Source organism: Monoraphidium neglectum, assembly GCF_000611645.1.
Source record: "Monoraphidium neglectum strain SAG 48.87 unplaced genomic scaffold scaffold00327, whole genome shotgun sequence".
Lineage (NCBI taxonomy): Eukaryota > Viridiplantae > Chlorophyta > Chlorophyceae > Sphaeropleales > Selenastraceae > Monoraphidium > Monoraphidium neglectum.
In genome coordinates this window covers 1-12,036 of record NW_014013301.1, presented here as the reverse complement: position 1 = coordinate 12,036, position 12,036 = coordinate 1, and the positions used below count along the sequence as shown (strand labels likewise).

The 12,036-nt window shown below is 63.7% G+C and overlaps 5 protein-coding genes across 5 annotated transcripts in view; 3 read left to right on the top strand and 2 right to left on the bottom strand.

Annotated features, from left to right (window-relative positions):
• The window catches only part of MNEG_2785 (aminomethyltransferase), a gene marked incomplete at both ends in the record, with an annotated part of 3,550 nt that extends 3,364 nt beyond the window's left edge, over window positions 1-186 (bottom strand). The window contains one exon of the mRNA XM_014048739.1: window positions 61-186. Within this exon, the coding sequence (XP_013904193.1) occupies window positions 61-186 (126 nt within the window). The remainder of the gene's footprint in view (window positions 1-60) is intronic.
• Window positions 187-773: 587 nt separating this feature from the next.
• Window positions 774-2,233, top strand: MNEG_2784 (hypothetical protein; the record flags this gene model as incomplete). Its single annotated transcript, XM_014048738.1, has 3 exons — window positions 774-1,143; window positions 1,387-1,538; window positions 1,805-2,233. 3 exons carry the CDS (start codon window positions 774-776, stop codon window positions 2,231-2,233), a joined length of 951 nt encoding a protein of 316 aa, XP_013904192.1.
• A 1,248-nt stretch (window positions 2,234-3,481) lies between these two features.
• On the top strand, window positions 3,482-9,044 carry MNEG_2783 (hypothetical protein; the record flags this gene model as incomplete). The annotated part of the gene is made up of 14 exons (XM_014048737.1): window positions 3,482-3,509; window positions 3,626-3,925; window positions 4,180-4,360; window positions 4,611-4,764; window positions 5,102-5,194; window positions 5,455-5,748; window positions 5,946-6,138; window positions 6,430-6,551; window positions 6,786-6,855; window positions 7,034-7,122; window positions 7,324-7,623; window positions 7,901-8,127; window positions 8,410-8,566; window positions 8,775-9,044. The coding sequence occupies 14 exons, from the start codon at window positions 3,482-3,484 to the stop codon at window positions 9,042-9,044; spliced, it is 2,478 nt and encodes an 825-aa protein (XP_013904191.1).
• Window positions 9,045-10,699: 1,655 nt separating this feature from the next.
• On the top strand, window positions 10,700-11,161 carry MNEG_2782 (hypothetical protein; the record flags this gene model as incomplete). The annotated part of the gene is made up of 2 exons (XM_014048736.1): window positions 10,700-10,804; window positions 11,051-11,161. The coding sequence occupies 2 exons, from the start codon at window positions 10,700-10,702 to the stop codon at window positions 11,159-11,161; spliced, it is 216 nt and encodes a 71-aa protein (XP_013904190.1).
• Window positions 11,162-11,260: 99 nt separating this feature from the next.
• Window positions 11,261-11,626, bottom strand: MNEG_2781 (hypothetical protein; the record flags this gene model as incomplete). The annotated part of the gene is made up of 1 exon (XM_014048735.1): window positions 11,261-11,626. The coding sequence occupies one exon, from the start codon at window positions 11,624-11,626 to the stop codon at window positions 11,261-11,263; it is 366 nt and encodes a 121-aa protein (XP_013904189.1).
• Between the last annotated feature and the right edge of the window lie 410 nt (window positions 11,627-12,036).

Here is a 12,036-nt window from a genome sequence, read left to right as displayed (position 1 = left end):
CCCGCCGTAAAGGGCGCCTGTCCTGCCGGCGGGGCGAGGCGGGCGCGGTGACGGGCGCACCTTGAGGGTGAGGCCGCACATGTGGGACACGTCGAACACCGACGCGTGGGCGCGGCACCAGGTGGTTGATTCCATGATGGAGTCCTTGTACTGGATGGGCATCGAGTAGCCGGCAAACGGCACCATTTTGGCTGCGCGCGGCGCAGAGGGGGTTGGGCAAGCATATGCGGCGTGTTTAGGCTCTGCCGTTAGGGTGGGGCCGATTGTGGAGTTGACATGGGCACGGCACTTTCCCACTGGGTGGACGTGGGGGGTTGGGCGGCGCAAAGCGCGCGGCGCGAGCAGGGCCGCACCGCCGTGCGCGACGTGGAAGTCATAGAGAGTCGTCTTCTTCAAGTCCGCATCGGCAACATCTGCGAAGCTCCTGAGCTGCACAGCGCCCCCGCGCGCGGCCAAGGCCTGAGCCTGGCAGAGGCGGGGGACGAGCTTGAGGACCTGGCGACGCATGGCTGATGCTGGACACACGCTCAGCAAATGTTTTATATACTTGAAAACCTACAGTACGATCCCCGGCTTGAATGGGCGTGCCTACAACCTCGCACTTTGCTGTGGGCCCGGTCGGTACCGTAGTATCGCCCGCGCTGTTCGGATGCAGTTTTGAAGCAGACTTTGAACCTGTATGAAAGCTCAGGTAACGTGATTTGAACTCCTTCTACGAGGCAAGCTCTATTTCCACGATCTGCAGATCTATTATTATCATGCTCCTTGCTGCCATGGAAAGCCCCATGAAACTAGTGGCATTGCTTCTGAGTAGAAGTAAGGCTTGGACAGCTGTTGCCGCAGCGGAGCACACGGCGTCGGCGTGCTGCTGCAGCAGCAGTGCTAATGTGCTGGTGCTGCCAGCCAGCAGCGGTGTGCTAGCCAGGGGCTTCGCAGCGGCCGCAGCGCCCGTCGCCTCGGCCAAAGCTGACAGGCGCGGTGTAAACAACAGCGCCTCCACCAGCAGCAGTGGAACGGGCAACACTAAAGCTCAGCAGCAGCACCACCACCAGCGGCAGGCAATCGTCCCCGCTAAATTGGAAGCCATGGGGTTTGCCGAGCTGCGGGATTTGGTCAAGTCCATGACTATCACAAATTCCCTCGGTGAGAGGCAGACATTCTTGTCGCTGCCGCCGGGCAGTCAGCAATCAGCAGTCGTCTCGTTTGCCCTTGGTGGCCGGCGTTTGATCGCCGGTGGTGAAACCAGTTCACGGGCACATGCGGGGCGCGGCACCGTAAGGGCCTTGCGCCTGACGCACACCCGCACACACGCATGCATGCAAGCATGCGTCCGTGACCTACCTTGCCGCGACCCACGTAACGTTCTGCCGCCATTTGCTCCCGCAGCCGAGGCGAAGCTGGTGTTGCTCGTGCACAAAGCGTCGACTGTGGACGAGCTTGCAGATGCAACGCGGCTGGTGCACCTCAACCGCGTGCGCGCGACGCGTTTCAAGCACTACGATCCATACAGCAGCTCCATGCCTAATGCACTGCTGCAGGTGGGGTGCTGCGGTGCCGCCGTCTCTGCGCTGCGATGCCGTCCTTGGAGGAAGATGGCCCCCGCGCCAGGCCACAGAGACGGGCGGCCTCAGCTGAGGTTGCGGGCGCTGCTGCAGCTGATTCGCCCCTTGACTGCCTTGATGCACGGGTCACTTTTCGCATGCACACCAGACACCGCTCTTTCCAGAGCTCCGTATTGTGCTCGTCGCACACTCTAGACGCTGCCCCTCCCAGACCTGCAACGCCCCGCTCAATGCCTCCACAGGCGGCCAAGCGCATGCAGGCGCCTGGCAGCTTCTACATTCAGCTGCTGCAGAACGCGAACGCCCTGGCCCTGCCCATCTCCGCCAACCTCTCCGAGGCTGCCCTGGCAGCCTGCGGCAACGACGCGGACGAGTTTGAAAGCGCGTGGCTGTTGGCGCGTACTCACCTGCGGCGGCCGTCAAAGCACATGGTGCTGCAGGTGATGCGCAGCCTGGCGGCGCGTGGGCGCGCCGCGGACGCGGCCGCCACCGGGAGAGGGTTTGTGGCGGGCGGCGGGAAGCTGGCGCCCGCTGGGGTGAAGCTGCTGGAGGAGCTGGAGGGGCAGGTGCAGGCGCAGCAGCAGCAGAAGCAGAAGCAGCAGCAGCAGCAGCAGGACGCGCAGCAGCCGCAGCCACCTGTCGCAGAGGCGGCGCCGGCCCCTGCGAGCTGACAGACAGTTGAAGCCTGTGCGCACCTTGTGTAACCCCAGTTGCGTGTGAGCACGGGTCAGCGTGAGGGTTGAGACTTTCACAGGTTGAGAACAGGCGGCGATTAATCAATCAGATTCATGCTCTGGGGTCCAGCGCTGAAATTTTGCACTCTCAAGCAGCCATTGCAGCTGCCTTCTGGATTGGTTTGAGGAGCAGGACACAGGGGTGATTTGAACAGGCAGGTCACATGCTCGGGTTTGCAAGATGGGAGAAGAAAGAGCAGTGCGCAACAGTCACGAAGTCAACGTCGTGAACAGGCAGGGGAAAAATGCACACAGTCACAGACTGCGACAGGCAAGTCACAATGCATTCGTCAGTGCTTCAGGGTACCATGTCATTTGAGTTGCTCGTTCCCAGGCCGTTTCAGCAAGGGTCGCTGCTAATGAGTTTCAATTGTTTCAAAGGACATATGTGCTGCTGCTGCTGCTGCTGCTGCTGCTGCTGCTGCTGCTGCTGCTGCTGCTGCTGCTGCTGCTGCTGCTGCTGCTGCTGCTGCTGCTGCTGCTGCTGCTGCTGCTGCTGCTGACCACCACCAAAAGTCAAATAATCTAGGCCGTTGCAGGACTCTGAATTCTCCATAGGATTCCTGTGCATGCATCGCTCTAGCATGAACATTGCTTTATAGATTAGTCGTACAGATATGCGGGCAGCATTGGGCTGGAGAACCCTGCAACAATGCTTTCGGCCTGGTTATGACAGGTCCTGCGGGTCCCGTCAGGTGTTTGGGGGCCGAGGAGAATGAACAGGGTGATGCTGCTGTGCCTCATCCAATCTTCACCACTTCCCCATAGAGACCTATGAACACAGTTTCAGCAGGGTTGATACTTGCACAAGCATCCGCAAAACATCTTCATGGGTCACCCGCACCTGCTGATGTCACTCGGCAGCAGCAGCAGCGAGCAGCAGCATTAGCACTGAACTGTCTCCAGCCCGTGGAGCCCAGTAAAAACTAATATAGGATTCAATTTTCTTCTACATGTGCAAGGCAAAGCGTTGGCGGGCGCCGTACAACCGCGCACACACCGGGCAAAGCACACAGTGATAATGATCTTATCTGCAAAGGCCCCCACGGATTCATAAGTAAAGTGTCGTCTCATTAATTTTGTCGGTCTGAGAGCGTAGTGTGCCACGGCGGTGCGAGGGATTGCACCCCGCGGCGCATGCTGGGTGCTATGGACAGTCAGCGGCTGCAACGCGGCGCGTTAGCGATGTGGATGGCGCTTGTGGTAGTCACAGGTGAGAGGCACTGCGAGCGCAGCGATCGCTATCTCGGTCAAGCAACAGCCACTTAGCAGCAGCTCGCCCTCGTCCCCAGCCCGCTGATTCGAGTAATACAACGTCTCTGATCGCAGCCCTGCTGTCTCGAAGCGCCCTGGCCGATGTTGCGGACGCCGGCGCCGCGGAGGCAGAGGCGCCACGGGGAGCCCGCGCGCTGTCGCCCGGCTTCCTGCCGATCAATGCCCGCACGCCAGACACCGTGGTCGCCGCGGCGGCGGCATCAACCCCCAAGTGGAAGGATGCAGCGGTGCCGGCAGCAGAGCGTGCCGCCGACCTGGTTGAGAAGCTGACATTGCAGGAGAAGCTGACCCTCCTTAGCAACAAGCAGCAGGCGGTGCCGCGGCTGGGCCTCAAGGCATTTGATTTCCTGACTGGTGAGGGAGGCAGCTCGTTGCGCGAGAGCCCTACAGCAGGGCGCCAGCCCCATGATGCATTCCGCAACAGCCGGTGGCAGTGGCAGGGGCACCTCAGCACGCGCAAGCGTCGACATGCAGTTGCCGCCTGCAGTTGTGTTACAGTCCCCGCGCCGTGCCCGCACAGGTTGCCAGCGCGAGAACACAAAGCTTTGATCAAGCCTTTGCACAAATGCACGTTTTTGCACCCAACCCCCTCTTCATGACCCCCACAGAGTGCCTGCACGGGCTCTGGGAGACCAACCCCTACACCAAGCAGCCGCCGACAATTTTCCCTCAGCCGCTGGTCATGGCGTCGACGTTTGACCGGCTGCTGGTCAAACGCGTGTTCGATGCGGTCAGCACTGAGATGCGGGCGAAAAACAATTTCGAAGTCAAGAGCAAGGGCGTCAGTAGGTGGGGCAAAGGCGCACATCAGGGCAGGCCTGGGTGCTTGTGCTTGTGTGCGTGAGTGCGAACACATGCGTGCAGGTGTGTTGGCAACCAGCACGATGCAGCTTGCAACAGCAGTTGCGGACCGTGCAAGCGCCGCAAATGTCCTAAACTGAGTCCGGCTTTGTATGCTGCCCCTTGGGTCATTCGCTGGGCTGGTGCCTTCATCAAACCCCTGCTGTTGCGTCCCCCCCTTGCTCGACTCCGCCTGCAGGGCGCTGACCTGCTGGACCCCCCACATGAACATCCTGCGGGACCCGCGGTGGGGCCGCGGCAGCGAGACCTGGGGCGAGGACCCCCACCTGTCGTCGGTGATGGCGGCGCACGTCGTCAGGGGCCTGCAGGGGGAGGACCCCAATTATGTCAAGGTGGGTGCGCACATGTGTGTGTGTGTGTGTGTGCGTGTGTGTGCGTGTGTGTGCGTGTGTGTGTGCGCGCCCACGCATGCGCGCGCTTGCTGGCGCGGGCGGCACAGGCGAGGGGCGTGGCCGACGCGACGGCGTTGTGATGAGGTCAGGCGGGCGGCGAGGCGAGGCCAGTTAGGTCTTGGAGGGAAGCAATGATGTGTGCTTGGTAGACCTACGTGGCGGAGCTGATGAGACGGGTGGCGTCGGGTGTGATGCGTACCTATCTCAGCTGCACATGATGCTTCCGCTGTTGAATGGCATGCACTGCTCGCTTAACCCCACCGCCGGCATGCCCCAGGTTGCTGCCACCTGCAAGCACTTTTACGGCTACTCGTTTGAGATGGCAGACGGCCAGAGCCGCTACTCATTCAACGCGCGCATCGACCCCGTGGTGAGTCATGCACACCGAGCGCACCCTGGGCATCTAGTCAGCCAGGTACCCTCCATGCTGCCGGCATCAGCCACTATGTTGTTTTGTCAACATTCTCGCCACCTGACCCGCGATCAGCATCACACCACCCTCAAGCTGATGGCCGTCAGAGCTCCAGTCAACACCCTCAAATGATCATGGCCTTTCAGCCGCCCACAACCATACCTCTAATCCAATCTCATCCCCCCTTGCGCTCGGCTGTCCCCTCCCCACCCAACCAGGATGCGGCCGACACCTACCTGCCGGCCTTCGACGCCTGCATCCGCGCGGCCCGCACCCAGGGCGTCATGTGCGCGTACAACGCGGTCGATGGCGTGCCCATGTGCGCCAACAAGCCGAAGCTCCAGGGCCTGCTGCGGGACAAGTGGGGATTCGACGGTTACGTGGTGTCGGACTGCAACGCGGTGCAGGGGCTGGTGTGGGGCCACAAGACGGCGCGCGACGAGCCGGCGGCCATCGCGCAGGCGATCAAGGCGGGCACGGACCTGCTCTGCGACAACATGGACTCCCAAAAGGTGGGCCGCGGGCGCGAGGCCGCGGTGCTTGGCGCGAAATGCGCGGCTACACGTCTGGCTCTGCTGTGCTTGCAGGAGCTTGCCTCTGCTTTCAACATTTCTCACTGCCCAGGTGTGCAGCCTACGCCATCATCTGCCGCCATCTACCTTGGCAATTTTGCATAAATGAGGTATTGTCTCCCCACGCCCCTGCGCAGGCCGCGTCCCAGGCGCTGTCTCAGGGCCTCCTGACAGAGGCAGACATCGATTCGGCCCTCAACCACACCATGGGCGTCCGCATCAGGACCGGCCAGTTTGACCCACCGTCTTCCATGCCATGGGCGGGCGCTGAACTGGACAAGGTCAACTCGGCAGGCCACAAGGAGCTGGCGCGCAGCGTCGCGCGGAAGGGTGCGCGGCACACATGGAGCGCTGCGCATGCATGGGCTGAGGGCTGACGAGCCGGCAGATCGTCGGGCGCGACGGGCGAAATCTGCAACGCAAACGCGACTTATGGTGTTGGCAGAGCTGGTCGAGCTGCTTACCAGCAGGCACTGGATGACTGTATCTGACGCGAGCAAGTTGGCCCTTTCAACGAGCTGGCTGTCAGTCATGTTTTTCGAACGCACCCTTGTAGCCGCTGGTAGCAGGTTGCGCCGTCTTGCTGACCCGATCGCCCTCCCTGCTGCCCTCCCCGCGCAGGCATCGTCCTGCTGAAGAACGAGCCGGCCCTCAACGCCACCAGCAGGATGCTGCCGCTGGCAAAGGACAAGCTCAAGAAAGTCTGCGTCGTGGGGCCCCTGGCTGACAGCGCTGAGCACATGGTGGGTGGCAGCATGCAATGGCCCCGCTCTGGCGCGCTGTACGGGCCCCACGGCCCGCCAGGCGACGGCGCCCGGCTCACTTTACATGTTTCCGCGCTCTGATTCTGGGCGCCGGTGCGTGGCAGGCGCTTGCAGTGCTGATTTCTGCAAATTGTTGTTGCAACCACCCCGGGGCACCCCGACGGCTTTGTGGAGCCCATGGTTGCGCTCCCTCTGCCTGGCCGCGCCCACCAGATGGGCAACTACTATGGCGCGTGGGACAAGGGCGCCAGCACCCCTCTGGCCGCCATCAAGGCGGAGCTCGGTGAGCATGGGCTGGCTGGCCGCCCACATTCTCTTCAAGGCGCACGCGCTGTGCCCCGCACTGTGCTGCGCCACCCGCTTTTCAGTGGGTTGCCCTTGTGCCCTGCCTGCTTTGGAATTGGACCGCCTGCTGCTCTCGTGGCCCCAGCGTACGCTCGCATGCACGCGCATCAACGCAGCCGGCGCGACCGTGGCTGTGACTACGGACAACACCATGCGCACCATGGCCTGGAACTACTACGACTGGCCCCTGGAGAGCGCCCTGCAGGTGCGCGCGCAGGCCCCCCTTCTCGCCAGCATAGCCCCGCCGCTCGACGAACGTGCTGCCCCCAGCAGGCGTCTTGCCTCGGTCACGCGCCCCGCCTAGCACTCGTGCGCCGCTGATCGCATGGCATCCGCCCCTCCACTCCTAACGCCGAAACCCTGCTTTTTTTGATCCTTACCTCACCCGCACAAACATCTCCCCCAGTCCTGCGACGGCGCCGACGCGGCGCTGGTGTTCCTGGGCGCCTCCATCATCAGCACGCCCCTCACTCCCGCCCAGAAGGACAGCCGCCTCTCATACCGCCCCGTCTCAGAGGGCGAGGGCTTTGACCGAGAGGGCCTCGGCCTGCCCGGCCGCCAGCTTGACCTGGTCAAAGCGCTCGCGCGCCGCAGCCCCGCGACGCCCATTGCGCTGGTGGTGATGAACGGCGGCCCGGTAGACCTGTCGTGGGCGCAGGGCAGCCCCAGCGTGGCGGCCATCATGGCGGCCGGCTTCCCTGGGCAGGTGCGCGGCGCTGCTGTTGGGTGGGGGGGAGAGGGTTGGGCGCGCGCGTGCCGCAGCATGAGGCCCCTGCACGGGGTTCTGGACAGCATCCATGTGATTTGCGCGGTTGCTATTGTGCGAGCCGCGGCCGTGCGTTGCCACAGATTCGTTGCAGCCACCTGCGGCGCGCTGGCCCCGGCGGGGCCGCGCTCCCCTCTCTCTGCACGTCCGCCGCGCCCCTACCGGCCTCCCCACTCCCTGGTCGCCCGGCGCTCGCCCCGCGCGACCGCAACCGCAGGAGGGCGGCCGCGCCGTGTCGGACCTGCTGTTCGGCCGCGCCTCCCCCAGCGGCCGCCTGCCCAACACCTGGTACCGCGAGGCCTTCATCGCGGCGGCGCCCATGGAGGAGTTTGGCATGCGGCCCGACGCCGCCAAGGGGTACCCTGGCCGCACCTACCGCTTTGTGGAGGACCCCAAGTATGTGCTCTACCCCTTTGGCCACGGCCTCTCCTACGCCACCTTTAGGTGCGGGGTGTTGCGCGCTCGACCTTGTTGTTGAGTGGGTGGGTATGTGAAGTCATCGCGGTCTGCAGGTCTGATGGGTGACACGTCTGGTTGCGCACCAAACAAGGTTTTGGTGGGTGGGTGAGAAACTGACAGCCAGTTGCACCGATGCTCCGTCGCCCCGACCAGCGGGCAGGCCCCGTCCTCATCACCTGCCCGCCCCTACGTCCACACCACCAACCCCGAGCCACACACGCCTCGCTCATCGTCCCAACCCCACGCCCCCGCCGCGCCCGCCCGCAGCTACTCTGCCATGAGCGTCGCGCCAACTACGGACGCGGGCGGCAAGTGCGCAGGCTACGACCACGCTGCCTACTGCGTCAGCGTCACCGTGCGCAACACCGGTGCAATGGCGGGCGAGGAGGTCGTGCTCTTGTACGTCTCCCACGCCGAAAAGGCGGTGAGTCACGCTCGGCGTCGAGGCTGACGGCCTGCCTGCTGCGCAATACATGCCACGGCATTCGCCGCATCGCAGCGCTTGCATGCTGCTTGCAGCTTTACGACGCAGCGTTGATGATTTTCATTTGAAGGGAGCCCAGCCCTCGGTGGAAAGCAAAGCTGACGGATGACGCCCCCTGCCCCATCCCGCGCCCCCGCACGCTCCCCAGGGCACCGGCGGCTACCCGCTGCGCAGCCTGCGCGCCTTCACGCGCACGCGCGCGCTCGCGCCGGGGGAGTCGCAGGCGGTCGTGCTGCCGCTGCGGACCGCAGACTTCACGCTCCCTCGGCCGGAGGACGGGGCGCTGGTGGCGCGCCTGGGCACGTGGCGCGCCCAGATTAGTGGCCTCACTGTGGACGTCCCCATCGCCAGGGGCCAGCTCGACCTCTCCGCCACCACGGCTGAGTGGCCCGCGCAGGCGCCGGCCGGCGGCGAGTGATGGCAGATTGCGCACGCTGCGGCCGGGGGCGGCGGCGGCGCCCTCGCCGCGGTGACGGTGTTCGCGCTGGGCGCCGCGGCTGCGCTGACGGCGCTGTTTGGGGCAGGTGCGGCCGGGCAGCAAGGCGAGTGGCGCGGCCGCAGGCTGCCAGGGCTCCAACTTTTGGTGCCGCTGCAAGCGAGCAGTCTGCTGGGGCGCCGTCATCCTTACAGGCACCTTACGTAATCTGAACTGAAATGGCTAACAGGTCGCCCCGGCCGCCCCAGGTTGGCAGTGGGTGACCGGGTGAGCGGCACCAGAGCACTGATCACCAATTTCATCCCTCTTTTGGTGGGCGCCCCCTCCTGTGAGGGCGGCCACCAACCCACCCACACGTCCCCGCGCACTGCCCACGCCAACAGCCCTGTGTTGATTGGCTTGGGGTCGTCGCCGCCTCACGGCGAGCCAGGGCAGGATGGACGCCGCACCACCTACTCAACCCATACCCCTTCAGGTGCCGCCAGTGATGTTGGGGCCAACCCCGCATCAAAGCATCATATTACTTGCCCTGTCAAATAGGGCCCTGTTTTCTCACAGTCTTGGCACTTCGCCCGGCGCAACTTGGAGCCGGGTGCTGCTCAATAATTGGGACTTTCTCAAGATATCCCTCACTTCTTGCTGGCTGGTGCTTTGCAGCGTTCTTGCCCCGCTGTAATCGTTGGGCTGTTTATCGCTTGCAGCCAAAGGCTGGGGCACAAGGCTGCTGACAAGTTTTGCAGCGATTCCTATGAAGGGGCCGTGCATGTAAGCACACCAGCCGGTCGCGAGCTGGGGGCGCCCACGGCTTTGCCTGTCACGTCCACCCTCACTGGTGCCCTGGGATTGGTCCGCCTGAACCCTAGGTGCGGTGGCCGGCAGCCAGCTGCACCTTGTCTTACAGCACTTGAACTTCACATTGCATGACAATGTGCACATGTCGTCGGGCTACAGCAGCAGGGGCCACTTAAACACCAGCTCAAACACTGTTGCACAACACCTACAGCAGTTGCAACTGACTGTTGCGCGGCTGAGACGGCCCACGCAACATTCAGTGCGGCTGCTGGGGCTAGGTCTTGGGGGGCACAAACACAGGCAGCTGATCCAGGATGTATGCTGGATGCAGTTTACAAAGCGCAGCACAAGGGCGGGAGTGAAGGACGAGGGAGGGAGCGACTACTGACGTCACTGTGTCACCAGGTGGCGCTGCAATGGGGCCGAGGACCCGCAGCTAGGAAATACGCGGCTATCGGGATCAAAGTTTGGCTCTTTTGGCCATCTTTCAGGGCAGTCTGCGCCATCTGAACTTAGTATATAGATCGCACGCGGCAGCACGCCCACGTCTGTCGTGTTCCTTTCGCAAACTCAATTGGTACGTGAGAAGCGGATTGATCTTGAACCAGGCCTGCGGTGAGTGCACCCAGCAACTTTTTTCATCTCAACTTTGAGCTTTAGCGATACTTATCACAGCAACAGCGACGACAAGCGCAGCACGGGTAGCCCACATACTCTAGTTTTTACCTCGTGAGGCGGCCTCTGGCGCCGTGGCACTGGGCGGCCGCCGCACCGACGCACCTGCTGCCGCCGCCGCCTCTTTCCCCAGGCCAGACGCGCGCCCGCAGCGCACGCCCGCCACCAAGATGCGGAAGAAGGTGGACTCCCGTATCCGCACGCTGGTGGAGAACTGCGTGCAGCTGCGGCAGCGGGGGCTGTTTGTCATCATCGGCGACAAGGGCCGTGACCAGGTGAGCTGGCCTGCACCCGTCCTGCGCACCGGCCACCCCGGCACGGCCGCCCCCCAAGCCCGCCGCAGCCGCTGCCACAGGCCGCGCAGTCCCGGGCGGCGTCACGACCAGCTACACCCGCCCTGCCCCCTGCTGGCTGCCAGCCACCTCCCTGGGGCCCCAGGCTCTGAAACAAACCACCCGACCTGATTATTAGTCTACACCCAGCTATTTCTACGATGGCGCACGCCTGCATGACCGCATCAGGTCGTCAACCTGCACTACATGCTGTCCAAGGCGGCCGTCAAGGCGAGGCCCTCTGTCCTCTGGTGCTACAAAAAGGACCTCTACCTCAGCAGGTGGGCGGGCACGCCTTGACGCCGTGCACGCCGCGCGGCTGGGAAGGCGGGGGCTTCAAGGGGCGCCGAGGCCGGAGGCTCGCGGCAGAGGCCACAGCGGCGGCGGAGGGGGAACCGGTCATGATGGTGGTGTTGGTGTCGAAATGTTGAAGGGCGCTGCGGCGAGGGGCTGTTCAGGCGTTGCGGGCTGCTGGTGCCTGGTGGAGCGCAGGGAACAATTGTGATGACGCTGTGATTGCAGCCAGTGCTGCTGCTCCTTATTAGTCTTCTGCTGCTGCTCCTTATTCTTCTTCTGCTGCTGCTGCTGCTGCTGCTGCTGCTGCTGCTGCTGCTGCTGCTGCTGCTGCTGCTGCTGCTGCTGCTGCTGCTGCTGCAGCTGCTGCCGCTGCCGCTGCCGCTGCCGCTGCTGCTGCCCCGTTGCCCTGTGCGCACCAATCGTCCATTCACGTGCCCGCTGAAGAACGCAGCCTGCCGCCCAATTCATCACTGCGACGACGCACCCACCCTCTCCCCCCAAACCCTGCCCCTCCTGTCGCCCCCAGCCACCGGAAGAAGCGAATGAACCAGATCAAGAAGATGGCGCAGCGGGGGCTGCTCGACCCGGAGAAGGAGGACCCCTTTGCACTTTTCGTGGCCTCAACCAACATCAGGTGCGTTTCCATGCTTCCCCCTAGCCCTGAAACAGCAGCCCTTGGCTCCAATGCAGCGGGCGCCCGAGCCGGCAAGGGAGGCGCTGCGCGCGACAAGCAGCATGGTCCCGCGCGCCAAGCGGCACGCCAGCGCGCAAATTTCTGAAGCTCTCGGTGTCCCATCTTCGCAAGCCGCCGTTGCTGACCCGTCCGCCCTTGCAACCCACTGTCTGCTGCCGCCACACGTCCTCTTCCCCCCCTCAAC